At 42.1% G+C, this 21,746-nt stretch overlaps 1 protein-coding gene and 1 long non-coding RNA gene across 2 annotated transcripts in view; one reads left to right on the top strand and one right to left on the bottom strand.

The window, feature by feature from the left end:
• Positions 1 to 9,185: 9,185 nt before the first annotated feature.
• Positions 9,186 to 10,217, top strand: LOC309542902. Its single transcript, XR_014224484.1, has 2 exons — positions 9,186 to 9,419; positions 9,746 to 10,217. It is a non-coding gene; the product is annotated as an uncharacterized lncRNA (long non-coding RNA).
• The window catches only part of LOC309541678 (cytosolic phospholipase A2 epsilon-like), a 39,795-nt gene continuing 28,072 nt past the window's right edge, over positions 10,024 to 21,746 (bottom strand). The window contains exons 14-20 of the mRNA XM_082239824.1: positions 20,916 to 21,030; positions 18,625 to 18,762; positions 17,358 to 17,465; positions 16,369 to 16,560; positions 13,996 to 14,162; positions 13,070 to 13,256; positions 10,024 to 11,616 (exon numbers count right to left, since the gene is read on the bottom strand). Of these exons, the coding sequence (XP_082095950.1) occupies positions 11,393 to 11,616; positions 13,070 to 13,256; positions 13,996 to 14,162; positions 16,369 to 16,560; positions 17,358 to 17,465; positions 18,625 to 18,762; positions 20,916 to 21,030 (1,131 nt within the window). The 3' untranslated portion in view covers positions 10,024 to 11,392. The remainder of the gene's footprint in view (positions 11,617 to 13,069; positions 13,257 to 13,995; positions 14,163 to 16,368; positions 16,561 to 17,357; positions 17,466 to 18,624; positions 18,763 to 20,915; positions 21,031 to 21,746) is intronic.

Raw genomic sequence — 21,746 nt, forward strand, 5'->3', positions numbered from 1 at the left:
CTCTCCCCAAATCCCATGATTACTAGGTGTTAGGACTCCAGTTTCCGGCTTGATAACAGTGAGTGTAGTTAATTAAAAAGAACGATTTATTGTCAAAACAAACAGATAGCTCTGGACAGCTTTACACAGTCTCCACCATCATCAAATCAAGATGACCCTTCTGAAGACTACTTCCGGTGAGACCAGAAGCAACTGAACTTTCGCTCCATACATCTTTTGTTTTGCTTCCTATCTTGCAGCCCTCCCATTCGTCGAGACCTCAGACTGAGTGGGTCAGCTCCCTCCTCTTCCCCATTCTCAGAGAGGATGTCTCTTAGCTCTTTCCTGCCTGTTTGTACTTCCGGAGAGCTTTGACTGAGTTCTGGCTTGCTCTCCACAATTCCCTTATCGGCCAGCATTCCAAGGGGCGGGGGAGTTGGCACTAACCGATGCTCATCCTGCATGGCAGTTAATCTTCTCTGTTCCTGGCTGCTTCCTTCATTTGGCAGCAACTGGAAGCTGGCTGATTCCTGACACTAGGTGAAGTTGCCAAATTGTGATTAGACAGTATTGCACAAAATGGCGTGGGGGTGATTAATAATAAATTTAAAGTGCTGCATACTTCACTTGGGTGCATTTTAAATGTAGCAGTCTTGCAGTGCTGAGTATGGGGAGATTTGCACATTTTTAGCAAAATTCATGCATGGTAGTGGTTCAACCTGTGTCTTAGCTTTCTGCAAAGAATGCTAATGAGCATGATACAGTGGTACCTCGGGTTACATACGCTTCAGGTTACATACACTTCAGGTTAAAGACTCCGCTAACCCGAAAATATTACCTCAGGTTAAGAACTTTGCTTCAGGATGAGAACAGAAATCACACAGCAGTGGCGCGGTGGCAGCTGGAGGCCCCATTAGCTAAAGTGGTGCTTCAGGTTAAGAACAGTTTCAGGTTAAGAATGGACCTCCGGAACAAATTAAGTACTTAACCCAAGGTACCACTGTAAAAGAATAACCTAGGATGCAGCAGCGTCCGATGATGGGGGTCAGATTAAATATGGAGGAAACCAATTGTCTAATCCCCATACTCTTGCTTTCCATTTCACCAACAAGTTCTGAATTGTGAAGATAGGCAAGTCTTTTTTTAGAGTTAACAAAAGCAGGTTACTTAAATGTTTCTTTCCAGATTTGTTTTATTTAAATTTTTATTTTGTCCCATTATGAAAGTCGGGGCTGAAAAGCTATAGCAAAGATCTGCAGAACAGGTTTTTAACCCACCTTGGTTGATTTTGCCCTAATTCAGAAAGGCCCAAACAAAAAATTCTTCCAAAATTGGGGAAACATTGTTGGAGTAATTGAGCATGAGAGGGGGTTAATTTCCTTCATGAGTATAACTGGGGTCATGGATGAGCTAAGCACAGGTGCAGTGTTAATAAAGCCAGTTACTATAGTAAAGGCCCAGTGCACCAACTATATCTTGTGATTAATGCATGCCAGCTCAGTGTCTCAATCTGTAGTTAGTCTATCTGTCTCTTAGTCAGTTAGCCAATCAGTAGTAATTGCCCAGTGTTATGTCTTGAATTGCTGGACTTATTTAGAGCAACAGATATTCTTTGTACTTGTATGTATCATTATATATGTATCTGAAAAAGCCTACAAGCTGTGTCCAGAACTGTATTATTGAGTCTTATATTCTGCAGCAGTAAACTATCTGAAACTTTATCAAATTTTGTGTGGTGACTGGTACTGGGAGAAACCAGTACTATGTTGGTATCTCACCTAGGATCCTCAACAGGTATCAGCTGAAGGGAGTTCCCTTCAAAAATAAAATCTATTCATACTTTCCTTGCCTGGAGCGTAACATTGGCTACTGATTCTGATAAAGCCAGACCTGCAACTGCTCTTAATATTACAGTGATAATTATCTTGGGTGGAGAGCCAGTAGCTCCTGTTTCATCCCGCTTGTTCAAAGCATAGCAGTGATTCCATGTGGCTGACTGGCAATGAAGAGTTTCTATTTCAGGCTGAATTACTGTCGTAGAATAATATTATTAAATATGAGCAAAGATTCTGCACTGGGGAAGCAGGTGCTAACTAGCTATTGCGATAAACCAGCTAGCCATGGCTTACAGCAGAAACAAAACAATAGTCCAGTTGCATTTTTAAGGCTAAGAAACACATTATTGAATAAGCTTTCATAAATTATAAATAATGATCTGGTGAAGTGGAATCCAGTGCAAAATAACTTATGCCATAATAAAACTGTTTGCACCATGGTGTCTGACAAATGATCCAGACATGTTTAGTTGGATTAAGCTAGGGGCACCATGTCAAATTTAAACCAGATAAACAAGGAAATGCCTGCAGAGGGAAAACTTTTATAGGTATGGAAATCAACTGACAACAAGCCAAGCCTGCAGCTAGTTGGGCAACCCAGCCCTGTCTGTGGAAAAAGAGGATATGGCCTAAGTGTCTACTCCTTATTCCAGACCCTCCAAGTGTCCCTATTTTCCATGGAAATCCCTGATTTAGAGAAGCCATCCTGGTTTCTGATTTGATCCCAGAATGTCCCGCTTTTCCCTTGAATGTCCCTGTTTTCATTGGAGAAATGTTGGAGGGTATGGAGTTATCCAGCCCCAGAGCTGTCTGAAGGCAATCCTGTCTAGGGATATTTGTTTAAATGTTTAGTGTTTTGTTATGCTGGAAGCTGCCCAAAATGTTGGGGCAACCCAATAAGATGTGTGGGGTATAAATAGTATAATTATCATTATGGAATGGGACGTCCCTATTTTCATTGTAGAAATGTTGGAGGGTATGTTATTCTAAGCCTCAACTTCAAGGTGAGTAGAAAGGCTTTCATGCCCTCCAACATTCCTCAGATGAAACTAGGGACATTTCTTACTCCCCCCCAAAAAAAAATCTGACTCCACTCAACCCACCCCCCATTTTTTGGTTGTCACCCCACCCCTGCAAAGCATTTTGTATCAGAAGGGTGAGTGCGACCACCATTACACCAACAGGACTCAGTGCATACACCCTCCATGTCCTGAGAAAACCCCTTTCTCTTCTCTTCTAGATTTACCAAAAGCATAACATACACCAATAATAATTTTTTGGAAAGTGGTAAGATTAGATGCAGACACACAAGATTAGGGACGTGGGTGGCGCTGTGGGTTAAACCACTGAGCCTAGGACTTGCTGATCAGAAGGTTGGCAATTCAAATACGCATGATGGGGTGAGCTCCCGTTGCTCGGTCCCTGCTCCTGCCAACCTAGCAGTTCAAAAGCACGTTAAAGTGCAAGTAGATAAATAGGTACCACTGCGACGGGAAGGTAAACGGTGTTTCCGTGTGCTGCTCTGGTTCACCAGAAGTGGCTGAGTCATGCTGGCCACATGACCTGGAAGCTGTACGCCGGCTCCCTTGGCCAAATAAAGTGAGATGAGCACCGCAACCCCAGAGTCGGCCATGACTGGACCTCATGGTCAGGGGTCCCTTTACCTTTTTAAGATCAGATGCAGACACACAAAGTTGGTGCGGGTCTTTTTTTAAAAAAAGACTCCTTGCACTCAACCCCACTCCCCCTTTCTTCCTGCCCAGAGTGGCCCTGCCCTCTGCCCACCCCTCAGAGCCAGTGAGTCATGTGGGGCTGGGCCTTGGTGATGGCAGCTTCTCCTCCTCCTCGCCCCCTCTCCAGCAGCTGCTATGAGCTGCCCAAGGGAAGAAACTGGCAGCAGCTGCCATGGAAAGACAACAGGGTGCTACCAGCTCATCCTTTCCCCTGATCTCAGCAGCCAGGGGCAGCACTGGTGGGGGAAATAGGGACATTCCAGGATCAATGAGCAATTCCTGTCTTTCCCCCAGAGTTCCTGCCTATTTCTCACCTTGCCCATGCTAGTGTAAAAAGGACTGGAAACTGGCCATCTTGTTTGCTTAACAAAAGGGTGAAAGACTTGAGACAGCAGACCTGGCTATCTTTCTTCTTTCTGCCTTCAAATATCCTTAGCAATGTGTAGATGGCTCCCATTGAGGAGTTGAGTATCCTCAAATCAGAAACAAGGACAGCTTCTGTAAATCCAGGACTGCCCCTGGAAAACAGGGACACTTGGAGAGTCTGCAATTTAATATCCTAAAAGTAAGTGAGTGTTGTGAGAGAGGGGGGGAGTGGGCAGTTGTGTGTGTAAGGACAAGGACCAATCTCTTTTTTAAAAAATAATAATAATATTTTTTATTAAATTTTCCATTTTAACAATCCAATCAAATCACATTAAGTATTCCAAATTACACAAATACATATCATATAGTCCAAATATTCTGCCAAATTATACATTTTTGTTGGGGCTTCCCATGCTTCAAGTTCAGTGGGGTTCCAATCATCTTATGTTTCTACTGCCTTGAGTTTCCAATAGTTCCTTCTTTAAATCTTCCTGTTGTTATCCTTCCTTCTTTCGTGGCCTCTGAGCCGTTTCCTCAGGCGAGTTGAAATAAACAATAATGTGCCTCTGTGTGAAATTTGTATGACTCTCCCTTTTCTTTTCTTTTCTTTTTTTTTTTTTTTTTGCAGCTGGTTAGTCTGTTGTTTGCAGAATGTCCTCACACGCTGGTGTTTATGCCAATTCAATCCAAAAGTCTTTCTCTGGTGGCAGATGCCATCTTCACTCAGTTCCAGTGAAATTAAATCTGGGCGTTTGCTCATTAATTTTCTCAGACAGGTTGCATCAAACATTAGTCTTTCTAGGGGAGATCTGCCAAATCGGACTTGAAGTACAGATATAATAACAAATTAAGTCTATTTATCTCTGCAACTCGTCCTTAGGACAAGGGCCAATCGCAACATGATGGGGCAGCTGCTGAATGTGTTGCCTGCCCTGTTTGCATGTAACATGGGGTCAAGCAGTCTATTATTTTCTCTTTTTTGAAGCTATGTTTTTAAGGGATAAGGGTAGTAAGCTGCTAGGTTTTAAAGCATTACAATTTGATCATGTTTAAACTGTAGTTGCTGCATCACAGCAGCAGCAAAGGCAAACTCCACCTCCCCCTTTCCAGGGTCTTGTTCTGACCCTTCCTTATATTGTGCTGTGTGCCCTTGCTTTCCTGCAGCAGCAGCAAAGAGGTGCCTTTAGAGCAGAAAATGACTGCAGGCAACGACTAATTTGGTACCCTGCTGGGTGAGGATACACAAATCCTGTGCCCTTCCTGTTATGCCATGTATAACAATGGTCTATGTGTCCAGGGAACAATAACACAAAAGAAGAGGTATTCCCTAGTATTAATGAAATCCCCTTCAGTTTTAAACATATTACTTTTGTGTTTATATTGAGCCAGAATTAGTTTTACCTACTCTTCTGATGGACCTGCAAAATGCCATGGGTTCTGTGTTTTTAATAACTGCAATAAATCCACCAATAAAAAGATGTTTGCTTAGTGTTATTCTCTTGCTTTTCCTGTCCTTCCACTAGTAGACAAGTGACATGATATCCTCGTCCCATTTACTGGGTGGCATAGTTTTGTTGTGAGCAAATAGCTATACATGTGCTCAATGCTTCTTTTTCAAAGCTAAGATGTACACACAGTGGTTTAAAAAATGGAAAAAGGAAGTTTTACAAAATGCCAAGGTACTTATGCAAGAAAACAGGGTATCTTTGCTAAGGTGAATCACAAAAAGTCTACTTGAGTGGTCCTCTTGTACAAAAATGGTGCAGCAGGAGGATTAATCATCAGTCTCTTAAAAAAAATGGCTAGTAGGTTAAGAACTTAATTTGTTCTGGAGGTCCGTTCTTAACCTGAAACTGTTCTTAACCTGAGGTACCACTTTAGCTAATGGGGCCTCCCGCTGCTGCCGTGCTGCCACCACACGATTTCTGTTCTCATCCTGAAGCAAAGTTCTTAACCCGAGGTACTATTTCTGGGTTAGCGGAGTCTGTAACCTGAAGTGCCTGTAACCCGAGGTACCACTGTACACATGAAGGAGAAGGATTGGTTTTGCCTTTCATAAATGATGCCATAAGCATGTTAGCCTCCTTTGATCCTGGCACAAAATTCCCCTCAGCTATGCTTACTGGAAGAAACAAGACACTCACCCATACACAGGGATTAATGAATTACAGTGCACTCCAACATCTTTAGTTACAAATTGTACTCAATGCAAATTACTTCCAAGTAGGTGTGCATAGGGATTGCACCATCAATCTCTTCCAGCTCAATTCTGTGTCAAGGGTGGCTGTCTATCAGCTGCGTTTGGTACGCCGGCTGAAACCCTACCTGCCTGCTCACTGTCTCTCCAGAGTGGTGCATGCTCTAGTTATCTCCCACTTGGACTACTACAATGTGCTCTATGTGCGACTACCTTTGAAGGTGATTTGGAAACTACAATTAATCCAGAATGTGGCTGCCAGACTAGTGACGGAGAGCAACCACTGGGAGCATATAACACCCGTCCAAAAGGATCTACACTGGCTCCCAGTACATTTCTGAACACAATTCAAAGTGTTAGCGCTGACCTTTAAAGCCCTAAATGGCCTCGGTCCAGTATACCTGAAGGAGCATCTTAACCCCCATTGTTCAGCCCAGACACTGAGGTCCAGCACTGAGGGCCTTCTGGTGGTTCCCTTACTGCAAGAAGTTACAGGGAACTAGGCAGAGGGTCTTATTGATAGTGCACCAGTCCTGTGGATCACCCTCCAATCAGATGTCAAGGAGATAAATAACTATACAACTTTTAGAAAAAATCTGAAGGCAGCCCTATAAGTTCTTAATGTGTGATGTTTTATTATGCTTTTATATTTGCTGGAAGCCATCCTGATGGGCAGGGTACAAATAATAATAATAATAAAATTATTTTTCATTATTATTATTATTATTATTATTATTATTATTATTATTATTATTATTCCAGTCTGTCACTTTCACATGTGTTCACCTGTAAATTCATTCTGCATTAATCTGAAAAAAGTTTTAAAATGCACACCAAAAAATCCTTTTTTTTTTTTACAAAATAATTTGGGTGGTTAGGAAATTGATGGGGTAATGCATTGAAAAATCCACTCCACTTCCCAGTGGGGAGGAGTTGTGGTGGACCACATGCCCACCCACTCCCCTCTGGGGGCAGGGGCAGAGTCCTGCGTCACCCGGAGGTCCCAGCCATGCCATAGTTCCAGCCAGCCAATCCGCTGGCTGGAGGGCATGACCAGGACCCATTCAAACCAAGGTGCAAGCCAGGGAACTTCCTTCTGGCTCACTTCCTCGATCTCCCGCCCACCCTCTCTAATTTCAGGTTTTGACATTGGCCTTGCTATGGACCTCAGTTGGTCGCCGTTGAGGGGCCTGGTAGGAATTTTTCCACTGGGCAAATTGGCTTGGGCCATTTGGTTTTCGCCTCCCTCGTACCAATCGTCACAACTTTGTAAGGTTTGGTGGTTAGGCATTGGTCTTATGATGGGGGAGGGGAGGTGTGGCCGTCACCTGCCCCTCCAAGCTTAAGGGTATTCCGTTAAAGGAATCCGGGAGGGGGTGTGATCTTGTCCGAAGTCCGGGGCAGGGCTAGGGTCTTGCCACAACCCTGTCGGGAACCCAGGAGGAGCTCGAGTTGCTTTACATTGACGGGACTCCCCCTACCAGTGGTTGACCCCTACAGGACTCCCTGTGTGACGGGCAGGAGTCAGATATAGTCAGGTGAATTCCAATGCCTAAGCCAATACCACTCACATTCTGTAACCGATAAAGTTGTGGCCTAAATTTGCCCAATAACCATTAACTTAATATCCGTGTCCTTGTGTCTTATTCATCAATGCAGAGGTGGCCTCGGGGTCTCAACATGCAAATGTGAAATGAAAGAATGATTAAAGGGATGGCATATAAACACCCTGCAAGCAAATCAGGATGCTCATTGTTATATAACTTACCCTGCTGAAGGAATGGGTTTCCAAAACCCAAAACTGACTCTGCAGGCAGTTTTCAAACTGCACCAAAACCCCCATTTCTCCTTAGCTAAAATGCATAAATTTTAGCCGTTGAGCAAATGCAAAACAAGAACACAGCTCTCTCCCTTATCAGTTTGACGTCAAGACTGGCCTTGACTTTACACAGACATATCTTATGTCCTGACCACAAATGACGCAGAGACCCAAGTCTGGGACTAACGCCAGAGCATGTTATCGGAAGTAGTAACCTCTTGATCCAAAATAGGAGTAGGAACAGGAATATCCTTTTATGGTCAGGAGTGCAGGAAGGAAATCCCTTTTGTGGTTAAGAGTGCCAGAGCAGGAACATATGTGATGTCAACCTATGTATACAAGCTGACGTGGCTGGAAGGAGGGAGAGGGTGCCTGGAGGATATATATACTGCATGAAACTTGTCATTTCTTTGGACTTGCTGTGGACTTGATCATGCAAGTGCCTTCTGCTATCCGGAGAGCAGAATAAACTCTTTCTTTGAATCAACCTCAGGTGTCGTTGGACTTCCTTCCTCCTGTCCCGGAGCAACGCTGACCCAATCAGTGAATTCCAATAAGGCTACACTGCAAACAAATCAGAGCAAATACCCAATAAAGGTGAGGCATAGTCTAACCCCTATGAAAGCTTTGTGCAATAAATCAGGATGAATGCTCAATAAACAGGCTATATGGAGGAGCCATTAGCCACAAAATAGATATTTCAGTTTGTGGGATGAGGTACATTTGCAGTGGAAATACTACCATATATGTGTTTCATACCCTTGGAAACCACAGAAAGCCTTACTCATTGCTGGGAACCACAGAATGACACAGTACCATTGTGCCCATGTCCTGCTTGCAGATTTCTCACAGGCATCTGGTTGGTCACTGAGAACAGGATACTGGACTAGATGGTCCATTGGCCTAATACAGTCATACCTTAGGTCCCAAACGCCTTGCAAGTCTAATGTTTCAGCTCCCAAACACCGAACGTTCGGTTTGCAAACGTTCTTTGAAATCCAAACAATCGATGTGGCTTACACAGCTTCTGATTAACTGCAGAAGTTTCCTGCAGCCAATCGGAAACTGCGCCTTGGTTTCTGAACGTTTTAGAAGACGAACAGACTTCCAGAACAGATTCCATTTGACTTCCGAGATACCACTGTATTCTGCAGTATATAGGAACTGGGACTTTGGTGTGGTGGCACCTGCTGTTTGGAATTCTCCCCTGTTTAATATTAGGAGCCACGACTATAAGCCTTTTGGTGCTTCTTAAAGTCATCCCTCTTCCAACAAACTTTTTTAGTAGCAATCTGAGTCAGCCTCTGTATTTTAACTATTTTAAACTCTTTTTGTATATAGACTTTTTTAATGGTTGTAGTATGTTTTTATATGTGGAATTGTTTTACATTGTTTTATGCAAGGAACTGTTTTTTAAATTGTTGTGGGTGTTTTTACACTTTTCTCATTTCATGGTTGTAAATATTTTGTAGTTACAGATAGGTAGCCGTGTTGGTCTGCCATAGTCAAAATAAAAAAATTCCTTCCTGTAGCACCTTAAAGGCCAACTAAGTTAGTTCTTGGTATAAGCTTTCGTGTGCATGCACACTTCTTCAGATACACTGAAACAGAAGTTGCCAGATCCTTCTATATAGTGAGAAGGTGGGGAGGGGTATTACTCAGAAGGGTGGTGGGAATCGGAGATTGGCAGATAGCTGAGATGAGCCTGTTGACGACTCTTAACGACTGTAATAGGTCTTACAGGAAAAGGCAAGGGGTGAGAAGGTGAGAAATGGCTTAGTCATGTATAATGAGATAAGAATCCAATATTTTGTAGTTGGGTATATTTTTTTGCTGTAACCCACACTGGGACCTTGCAGTGAATAGCTGATCTCATAAAATAAATACTTAAGCATTTTTTTTAGTGAAGTTGAGTGCCTCTTGAGGTGACAGACAGATTATAAATGAAAAAGTACACAATATATTAATTATGTGTGTGTGGCTCCAACCTATAAAAAAGCCAGGCACTTTTTGCTACACCCTTCATAATTAAAGAGTCCAAACCAGGCCATGCATCCAAGCAGGAAAAGCAAACCTCATGAACAGAAAAAATAATGAAGTGACTAGGTGGCAAAATTTTATTGTTGTTTGTTCATGCTTTTGATTTTAGCATTTCTTCACATGAAAGCAGTTACCTAACCTTAAACTTTTCAGCTGACTATATACATCTACCATCATACAGGAAACCAGTTCTTAAAACAAAAGACATGTGAGTAAGAGATAAATGTAGCCTATTAACACACACACACCACACACAAGATTAAATACGGTAGCTGTAACTTTGTGCCTGCAACAATGAATTAGTATTAGGTAAGAGAACAGATCTGACAGTGCAATCCTGCATGTTTCCTCAGAGTCAGCAAGAAGCGCCACTGGATTCAATGGGACTACTCCTAGATAAGAGCATATAGGTTGCAGCCTGTGAGATAAACAACCCTCTAGGGTGTAACTCAATTTTTCAACCATGATTTCAATCTGGCATTTATATAAGTGTGCTATGGGCTGTATTTCACAGTTATTAAAAATAACACTTTAGTCTTAACAGTATCTAGATGAAAGATTAACCACCCTTTTCAAATGAGTGAGAGAAAATACTGTGAGAAAACTACCTTGGTTGGTTTAAAAAGAATAGTAAAGAATCAATATTTATGCCTACAGGGAAACATCTGAATAATAAGGGAACTGAAAATATGGAAGGAATTGCAATGGTCTGTATGCCATGATCCAAACTTTTGTGGGATCAAGTGCAAAGATGGAACTCCCCATCCCACTCTGCCAATTACATACTAGAACCATTGCAATGATAGTAAACATTGAGAAAGAGCTATCTGTCCTTGTCTTGGCTAGGTGATGTCTCCCATGTTGGAAAAAACTAAGAAAAAAAATTAGTAGTCAGTTTTGAAGTATTTGAGTTCCTTTAAAACCAACAACCATTTTGATCAGCTATTAGATCTCTTCCCCACTTACAAGTTTTCTTCTTAAGCTGGCAAGGAAGTTGGGATGGGCAAATCTCTCAATTTCAGTTTCGCATTGTTTCAGTCTTAAGTTCATTTATCCACCTTCCACATCAGTTTGCATTTTTTTAAAGCACTCATGAAAATTCAGCAGCATTTTAGTGCAGATTTCTACTAAGACGCAATTTTGTACATTTTTGCCTAACGTACTTTTTGCAAAGCAATTTCCCCATATGTAATTCACTTTTGTACATATTGCTTCACTATTATATGCACTTAATGCATAATTTATCCTAGCATATGAATTTTTGTACACATTACTTGACTGGAGAACTGCATTGCAAAATTCAGAGAAGTGCAAATTTTGAAGCCTTGTTGTGCTTTGGTTTGCATATACTTTTGGAAAGTGCAGACTGGCACCTTTCAATGGTAACTGAATTTCTCCCCCCATCCCTACAAGAAAGGTGTATTCATGAGGCAGCCTGAGATGACCAGGCCTGTTTTTTCTGGTCTACTGCTTTGTGCAAAACATGAAGGATTGTGCTTGCATTATTCTGGACATTGTAGTTAGTTAGATTCAGCAGCTTGTTGAAATCCTCGTCTTGCAGCGAAACCTGTCTTGTGGAATATGGAGAAAAGGCACTAGAGATATCAACATTGCCCAGTGACATTTCAGCAGTGCTACGTTCCACACCTACAGAAGAAAAGAAGAAAAGGGAGTCAAGTCCTTAGACAGATCATCTCCAAAGCTTAGCCAGCGGAATCAGAAGGCATGCCAAGAAGGGCAGCAACCCTGTATCTAAGTTTCATTTGGGGGGGGTTCCTTCCTGACCCAATGGGATTGTGGTTCAAAGACTAGACTGTTGTCTTGGATGTTGGGCACTCAGGCTCAGATTTTTAGATGTGAAGCTATGTGGGTGGACTTAGGCCAAATCCAACTCTCAGTTTACATTTTAATCTACCTCATTTAGTCTATGGGGCTAGAAAGCCATTCTGAGCTTCAAGAGGAAGGGAAAATTACACAAGTGTCAAATCAGTAAATTAATGAATGTTTCAGAAGGAAGCATTCAGAAGATTACTGTGTAACCTTGAGTCAGGAACATAAGCTATTTGCACTTTAGATTCCATAGAACAGGGGTAGGCAAACTAAGGCCCAGGGGCCAGATGTGGCCCAATTGCCTTCTCAATCCAGCCCGCGGACAGTCCAGGAATCAGCGTGTTTTTACATGAGTAAAATGTGTCCTTTTATTGAAAATGCATCTCTGGGTTATTTGTGGGGCCTGCCTGGTGTTTTTACACGAGTAGAATTTGTGCTTTTATTTAAAATGCACCTCTGGGTTATTTGTGGGGCATCAGAATTCATTCATACTTTTTTTTCAAAATATAGTCCGGCCCACCACATGGTCTGAGGGACGGTGGACCGGCTAAAAAAGGTTGCTGACCCCTGCCATAGAACAATTCCAAACAGGAAAATAGTTCTTCTGTATGATCAGGAAATGTTCAAATAGTTTGTTATGTTTAATTGTGTGATTGATTTTATTGATGAAATACAGCTAAGGCAGAAAGGTGGAATGCAGCAATAATATAGCAATTTTCATATAATTTTAATAACATGTGGGGATGTGGAAAGCTTTTTTGGGTTGTAAATTGCTTTGAGTTATCTTGCGCAAGAGAAAGTGACTAACATATTTATTATTATTATTATTAGTTCTGATTGGAAAACAAATGTCCAAAATTTACACTTCCGGTGTATAATATTCCTTCCCAGTTCCAGATTATGATGTCAGTACTCATGGAGTTGCCCTACAAAAATAAATATTCCAAGCCTACCTAACTTCACCTCACTATAAAAATATGGTCTAAGATCTTAATTGAGAAAAATCCACCCTAATCATTGTGCAACGATTTAAATGAAGTATCAGATTGTAAGATAAAGCATGCTAGCTAGGAAATCATTGGACTCTATCACACTTGCTTCTGAATATGATTAAGATTGAGCTGTAAGTTCACAAACCAAAACACATTTCAACTTCATTAAAACCAGTAGGACTTTCTCAAAGAAAATGTGAGATTGTGTAAAATCTGTTTTGGATGAAGTACTTGATATAAATGTTATTTCTGTTATATATTGGCTGCCATTAACTCACCGGGTGCAAGATATCTTTGGAAGGTGTCATTCACTAGTGGGAAATAAATCACTGTGGGAGCATCTGGGTTGTGTGCATCTTCAAACACGTAGCACTCCTTTAGATTTTTCTTTTCTTCATCATTCAGCAAAGTGTTGGGAAATGGGATTCCTTGCTCTGTGAAGTATGTAGAGGCCCGCTCCAAAGGCTAGGGTTGCAAAATGAAGCATTTTTAGCAGGGGCCAAAGAAGAAACCAACCATGGAGTCCTTGACGAGCAGTAATTTCATTTGAAAACATAATGTGATCATGATGGGATGCAAAACAAGATACAGAAAACTGTCCATGCTGTCAAAACAGGCATTTAATTTGTCATGAGAGGGAACCACTAGAGCCAAAAGGAAACTTTGAAATTGACTTTGAAATTCAGCAACATTGGGTTTTTTTTAAATAACTTTTTTCTAAATCTTAAACAGACTTAAGAAAAACACAATTTAACCTAAAGGCGTGTTTATTAACTTTAAAGCGCTTAAATTCATAACTAATTTGCCTCTCCTATACTTTTATACCTTTTTAATTAAAAAAAATCAAACCAACAGCATCAATAAGAATCATGAAAAATGTGAACAGTAAACATTTAATTTTTTGCAACCAAATTTAGGCTAGGAGCATATGAATTTTTTCTGAAATAAACTGCACTTTTCTTGACTACAGAAATAGCTGACTCCAACCTTGGAAAGTTGAGATCTTTTTGATAATGAATTAAAAGACCATTTTAATCCTAATGTTGTGGCAGACCTCCTTTGGTTTTGAACTATGATATTAACTGGATTGTTTAGAACTTTAATAATAATAGTTATTAATTTCTGGATATTGTTTTCAATACATACATTTGGATTATCTTTCAAAAAGAATTAATAATAGTAAAAATTAATATACCCATCTAACCTTAGCTTGTGATCCTCCAGTGTAATTGAAGTGCAGAATGACATCAACTTTCCTCTCTGGTCTCAGAAGTGGAGGGCAGCTGGTATCAAAGAAAAATGCTGTATCCACCAGTTCTAGGTGATCTGCTGAATCTCTCAACTGATTAGGGGATTCATCAAGCACAGTATCTACAAAACAAGGCATTGGCTTTCAAACGAAAAGAACCAACAAAATCCAGAAGCAATCGCCTTTCTGCTCCCCTTCAGAAAAATAATTTTGTCACAAACTAGCACCAATAAGACAACAGATGTGGCAAAGAAGAACAAATCGCATTTGCTGGTCTTGCTCCACATAATAATTTTATTATTTGTACCCCACTCAACTGATGGGTTGCCCCAGCCACTCTGGGTGGCTCTGAACAGATGTAAGAACACAATCAAACATCAAAAATTAAAAACTTCCCTATACAGGGCTGCCTTCAGATGTCTTTGAACTGTATATGTTCTTCTACACTGAGCCTGTGGTATACAAGTAGTACACACACATACAGTCTGCATCCTGTATTTATGTACACATGCATTTTGTACAGGTTGGAAGTTAGTGGTTGATTAGGCCCAGGAACAGTGTGCCCACAACCAGGGAGCAAGGTTGGGAAGGTGCAATAATCACAGGACAAACATCCTGTGATTTAAACAGGCCACATCCTTATTGACCCCAGATGTTAGTAGGTTTTGGCTTAGGCATTGGATGTGTATTCCAAATCATCCAACCTGTCTGCTGATTATTTGGCACAGTTAATCCTGGGTCAAGAATGACATACCGGTACATCAAATCGGGGTGATCTCTCCATGGAAGGGGGGTGCTGTGGCTCATTGGTGGCATCTGGATTAGCAGCGCCTCCCCCTGGACCCCTTTGATGGGGTATCCCAATTCTTTGGAGCGAGAAGGTAGACTCCCAAACCCTGCCTTCTGCCTTGACTAAGGATCCAACCCAATGCCTTATCCGCCAACAAGTTGTGACAACGGCTATGGGGCAGGCAAAAACCCCAGACAGGCCCAATTTCTCTGGAGGAAAATTCCTGTCTGGGCCTCTTTTTAAGCCTAGGGATAATAGCAGCTGGAAGACAGGGATGTGAAGACTTCCTTGTTGTATGCCCACCAAGCCATGTCTCCTGGCTTGTTCGTGATTGGCCAAAACACTGGGGCAGCCCAGACAACCGGTGGAAGAGGAAGTGACAGTCTCCATTGGCCACTCAGGGACCAGAAGACCATCATGGATCAGCTGCAGCTAAGCTGGACCTCAATCACTGCTCCCCACCTTGCAGTAAGCCATCCTTATTCCCAGAATCTGCACATGAATCTTGTATTATGGCCTTCCAAACACATAAAGGTAAAGGTACCCCTGACCATTAGGTCCAGTTGCGGCCGACTCTGGGGTTGCGGTGCTCATCTCGCTTTATTGGCCGAGGGAGCCGGTGTACAACTTCTGGGTCATGTGGCCAGCATGACTAAGCCGCTTCTGGTGAACCAGAGCAGCGCACAGAAATGCCATTTACCTTCCCGCCGAAGTGGTACCTATTTATCTACTTGCACTTTCGAACTGCTAGGTTGGCAGGAGCAGGGACCGAGCAAGGGGAGTTCACCCTGTCGCGGGGATTCAAACTGCCGACCTTCTGATCGGCAAGTCCTAGGCTCTGTGGTTTAACCCACAGCACCACTCGCGTCCCTCTTCCAAACACATAGCAGTCCCTTAATGGCTCTCACACATTTCAGGCCTCGTTAAAGAAACAACTTAGCATTCAGCTACGCCTGTAGAAAGCAACTTGCAACTATCACGTGAAGCCTGCTAAAAATGACTTGAAGTTTACATTGTAGGTGTAGTAATAGTAATAAATATCTGGAGGCCAGTGGAGATCCAAAAGTCATACTCGACAATTCGGGATCATCCCCCTGCGGAATGCGGGGAAATAGTGTTTTCAACATAGCACAGCACGACACAGGTCACTTGCCCAGGGTCAGGCACACTCCACACAGTACTGACACAAAAGGACTCTACTCCCTTTGTGCTAGTGGTGAGAGCTGGCTTCAGTTATGTAGAGTGGTGCAGGCAGCAGCTGCTGCCATATGCAATGATGTGCCAGAGGTGAGGAACCATTCCAGAGCTGCAGATGAAAGGAAAGAGTCTTTTCACCTAGTAGGAGTAAGCGCAGTTTCCACTATCCCCTTGCCTTCCATCCTGGCCCATTCATTCTCTCTCTCAAAGCACAACAGTTGGAGCAGTGATGCAGTAATAATGGCAGAAATGAATTCTCTTTGATGAGAAAAAATGTAATTGATTTAGCCTATGCTATGCAAATTGTTTATTTCCAAAAGAAATTTATGCTATGGGTATACCTTTCCACTTAGAAAACTGTAGATCCTGTGCATACTCATTGTGCAGTTGAAACCCTTTTAAAAAATTATGGTACTTTGACACCGCTGGGCGGTCTGTCAAAATATCCCGTAGAGTATTGGAAAGGCTGCCTGCTGGAGTGAACATGCGAGTCGGCATCTCGTGAGGTCTCTCTGGTAAATCAGGTACTTCATCTGAAGAACAACAAAGTTAATTAAGGTAAACAGGTACATGAAAAGGGATGAGGAACAACCTATTTTAAAAACCAGGTTCTTCGTCTAAAGAAAGATAAAATTAATTAAACTAAACAGATACATGGATAGGGATGGTGTACAATATGTTTGTTTTAAAATGATTCAGGGGAGCTAATTAAAAGGTGGGTGAATTTTAGGATCAGACCTCTACTCTTGGGGTAAATATAGATACCATTATCTATAGTCACCTTGGCCTAGTAGATAAGCAATTACTCACACACAGCGGAGAGAGTGAGTATGGCTGTACTTCCTCTGAACCACTAAATGTGCACATGGGAATAAAATTTTTCAGTAGGTCTGTTGAAATATTACATCCACACATATACCAAAAATCTAATACCCATAAGACCCAAACTGCATGCTTGATTTCTAGATTTTATTTGGGCCAACATAGCCATGCTAGCTGGGATTGATGGGACACGTAGTCCAAGCCATCTGGAAGGCCCCAGGCTGGCAAAGTTTGCATTATATCCATGAATGGCCAGTGACCACAGAGGCGGGACAGGTGTGCAAGGTGGGTGAAAATGAAAGGCACATTCAGGCTGCCAACCATGTATAGGAGTATGCTCAGACATGAGTATCTACCATTCTGGAACAAGGTAATCTTATGCACCTCCACAAAGCACTTGCACTGCAAAGTTCAGAATGAGGTATTTCCACGCAGCAAGAGGCCAGCCCCCAAACCAATCTGCATATGGTTACATCAAAAATCACATGGAGCGTGGACTATAATTTACCAATTTCAGTGATATTATCTTGGGTCCACCTGTTCCAGAAGTCCTCTGAATTGTCAGCTGCATGCCAGGCATCCAACAGATTCTTGGAAAATATGCTACTCCACATTCCTGTGGAAGAAAGAGACGAATGAAGTAGAACCATTCTCTTCTCAAAACTGTATCCTGAACTGGAAGCTGGTCCAGCAAATTATCTATCTCAACCCTCTTATTCTGGGCCAAAACAGTGGCACAATTTAAACTAGTATACAAATGTAGTTGATGTCCCAGATTTCAAATTACATTTCATTTGAATTTATATATATTCCTGTTGTGACTTGTTTTGGGTTTTTCCTGGCCAGGACCAGCTGGCTTGTTTACTGCTGCATTTGAAACAATCTGTGTAGTCTTCCTAACCCGGCGTCTTCCAGATATTTTGAACTATCACCAACCCCCAAAGCAGCGGTTCTCAACCTGTGTGTCCCCAGATGTTGTTGGATTACAACTCCCATCATCCCTGAGCTCTGGCCTTACTAGCTAGGGGTGATGGGAGTTGTAGTTCAACAATATCTGGGGACCCAAGGTTAGAAAGCCTTCCCTAAGGTTACATTGATGTGATATATGTATATGGTATATGGATATGGATCAGGATAGGACTACACAGAATGAGGAACACTAACATTTTGCAAGAAAGAAAGAAAGAAAGAAAGAAAGAAAGAAAGAAAGAAAGAAAGAAAGAAAGAAAGAAGGTAAACTGCAAGTAGTAACAACATTTAAAAAGCTGTGCTGCACCAGACTAATGGGCCATCAATGGCTGCTAGACGTAATGTCTGTAGAGAACCTCTAAATGTCATTTGCTGGTAGCAGGCATTTTTTTGGTCACAAAACAGGATGCTGGATTAGATGGGTGTGTGATATGATCCTCCTCTTATGCTATGGGGTGACTGGAACTATATTTTGAAGTGTGGCTAGACTATAGATTTGTAAAAGGTCATTATGATACTGGCAGATTCATTTCTGTCCCCCTTCCATATAATCCCTAGCATGGAATTCGCCTTTTTATCATTTAAGCATAATCTATAGAATTTAAAGTTTGCCTCCACCCCTCCATAATGCAATGAAAACAAAAGACACAGTGAGTGTGGAAATGTAACAGAAACCTGATATGCATCAGTGTTCCGCATTTTTCCCCAAGTAGTGCAGGCTGTACCCGCATTACCAAATGCATCATCGCCTACCTTCTTGTCAAGTTATGTCCTCCCTCCCACCCACCCCAGACATAAAAAGTCACCTTGCATAAAGCAGATCCTTGATTCTGGGAGCTTCTTCATCAGGTGCCCCATGAAAAACTCGCTTCCAAAATCTTCAGCACGAACGAACGCCCCATATTTCAGGAAGCCCGCCTCATATGGTGTGAACTCTACCCACTCTGCAAGGAAGCCAACATTCAACACATTTACTATACTATGGAAAGAGAATGGGAAGCTTTCTCAGTTGAAAGTAATCACACAAGGGGATTATGCTTATTTTCAGTTTTGACTAACCCTGCCATTTGTGTTCATCAAAAAGGATTAGGTATTTAAATAACAACTTCTGCCCTATACGGCCTAGGACCCTCGTACCTACGGGACCGCCTCTCCTGGTATGCCCCACAGAGGAACTTACGGTCTTCAAATAAAAACATCTTGAAGGTCCCAGGCCACAGAGAGGTTAGGCTGGCCTCAACTAGAGCCAGGGCTTTTTCGGCTGCGGCTCCAACCTGGTGGAACGCTCTGTCACAAGAGACAAGGGCCCTGCAGGACTTGACATCTTTCCGCAGGGCCTGCAAGACAGAGCTGTTCCACCAGGCCTTTGGTTAGGGCACAGCCTGACTCCCTCCTTTGGCAATCTTTACAAAACTTTAGTTTATGGTTGCCATCAATTTTGATTTTAATTAATTTTTATAATGTTTTTATAATGTTGCACTATTTTAGTGTTGTTAGCCGCCCTGAGCCCGGCTTCGGCTAGGGAGGGTGGGATATAAATAAAAATTATTATTAATTATTATTAATTTATTATTATTATTAATTATTATTATTATTATTATTATTATTATTATTATTATTATTATTATTATTCTGCAACTCATTTCTGCTTTTTAACACCTACAGGAAATACAAAAGATACACAAGGAAGTATTTAGAGACACAAGGAAGTGTTTTATTCAGCCCGACACATTCCAAGCCAATGTCTTCCTCGTGGGCCATACGCAGTATTTAAAAAGTATAAAACAATGTGACTGCCTTCTGTTTCCCCAACCTTATGCATTCATCAGTAGCAGCATGTGAAAGGGACAGAGCAGTAAGGGTGCCCTCCTGATTGTGGCTCTGCACATTCCAGAACGAGGAGGCTGTGAGTTGAGAGGAACTCCAGGTTGGGGTGGCCCATAGCTCTCCTGCCCTTGCCGCTGCCTCCCCCTGCCTTGTCCCCAATCCCAGCAAGCAGCAGTGGCACCATGAGAAGGAAGAGGGTGTCACTGCTGCATTCTACTGTAGATACACCAGGGAGTGTATATATAGGATCACTGCCTGTCCTGCAGTGCACATAGAGGACAACCGTTGAATTATGGTACATCGAGGGTTCAGTGCTATAGCAGAACGGATTTTATCACAATGTGTGTGTTTACTGGCTTACCAATCCCAGGATGTTTGTATTATCAGCTACCGTTTTACTGTGAATGGTCACTGTCAACAAAGTAATTATCACAGTCAATACTTCTCTGCATTTTTACACCCCACTCCCTAAAGTATACATGCCACATGTACTTGCCACTCAGAATAATGCTGTATACATCTGATAAAGTAAACAATGGTCCATGAAAGCTTATGCCATAATAAGTGTCTTAGCCTTCAAGGGTGCCTCAGGACAGACGGACTAACATGGCTACCCTTCCAGAAACAGTGACAATGGAAAATTCTTTTAAATCTACACAGTTGGTTAAGAAAATATGAAGATCCCTGTTGGATTGAGTCAAAGGACCACCTAATCCAGTATCCTGTTTCAACAGGTGGCCATTCTAGGTCTAATAAATGACTTGTAGTGTAAAGTTAAGTTGGTGTCACCAGTTATCCTTCATCACAATCTGGATGGGTGCTGGTGCAGTTGTATCATGTAGTGGGAACTTTGGATCCTCCAGATGTGACTGAACAACAGTTTCCATCAATTCTAGAAAACAAGGCCAATGGCCAGGTATGATGCATGCCCAGTGCTATTTTTCTAGAAAAAGAGGTGCCGGAACTCCTATGAACACCTCCCTTGTTCTCTTATAATGGCAATGGCGCCCATCAGAGAGGTGCCGGAACTGAGTTCCGGTGAGTTCTGGCTGAAAAGCGCCCACATCTGGAGGGCCAAAGGTTCCCTATACCTGGTGTGGAGGAAAGGATCAGAATAATGCTGCTGCCCATGTGCTTGAGCTCAGCTTGAGTCCTCTGTATGGTTACCAGAAGATGAATTTTCCTTTTTTGTTGGTTCTGATATGTGCATACCTGACCATGTAATTTGCCATACAATCTTAAAATATGAAAAAGGTTGGGAAAACATTACCTCTAAAATCTCTTGTGGTAACATTGTCCTTAACGTTCAAAGCCAGATAGATTGGAAGAGGGTTCTGGCCTTTGCTCAATGCTCGTCGCTGATCTGAGAGTTTATGGTGATTGTTCTGGGTTTTTGTAGGGAAAATAAATACACATTATATATTTGATTTTCTGGGAAAAATAGGAACTTGTAAGGCTGACCCCAAACATTTTGCTGCCTCAGGTGAACAGCAAATGGTATCATCCAGCTCTCAAATCGAGGTGCACAGTACCCAAAGCTGTCTGGGTTGTTTTGAAACCTGAGGTAACACATTCCACAAGCACCTCTCCCCATCTCTGGTAGTAAAAATACAATAATAATAAATGAAATAGCTAGCAGTTTTCTGCCTTTAAGGGGGGATTTCAATCATGATACAGGTTAAAGAAGGAAAGGCTACATGTTTCCTCCCTACACAGGAGCAACCCAAGCCATTTTGCTGCCTGAGGCAAAGGACAAGATGGTGCATTTCCCATTTTGTGCACAAAATCTGACTAGACAGGTAACTGAATCACTAGTGATGGGTTAGGGTCACTGCACCCTAGGACAGCAAGCTAGCTAGCTTAGGGGCTGCAGGGCAGACCACACAGCAAGATTCCTATCTACTTTCCACCCCTCAGAATTTGCCGCCTGAGGCAGCTGCCTCCCTGTGAATCATGCAAGGGCTGGCCTTGTCCCTACAGGTTGCAATCGCAACAAAAATCCCTCCTAAGTATTGCATATTTTTAAAGGATCCAGCATAAATTCAAAGCACAGCATGAAAAATAGCCATGAAAGGACAGTATAGAACAGCCTGTCCCAACT

This window comes from Podarcis vaucheri (assembly GCF_965113315.1).
Source record: "Podarcis vaucheri genome assembly, chromosome: 1".
NCBI lineage: Eukaryota > Metazoa > Chordata > Lepidosauria > Squamata > Lacertidae > Podarcis > Podarcis vaucheri.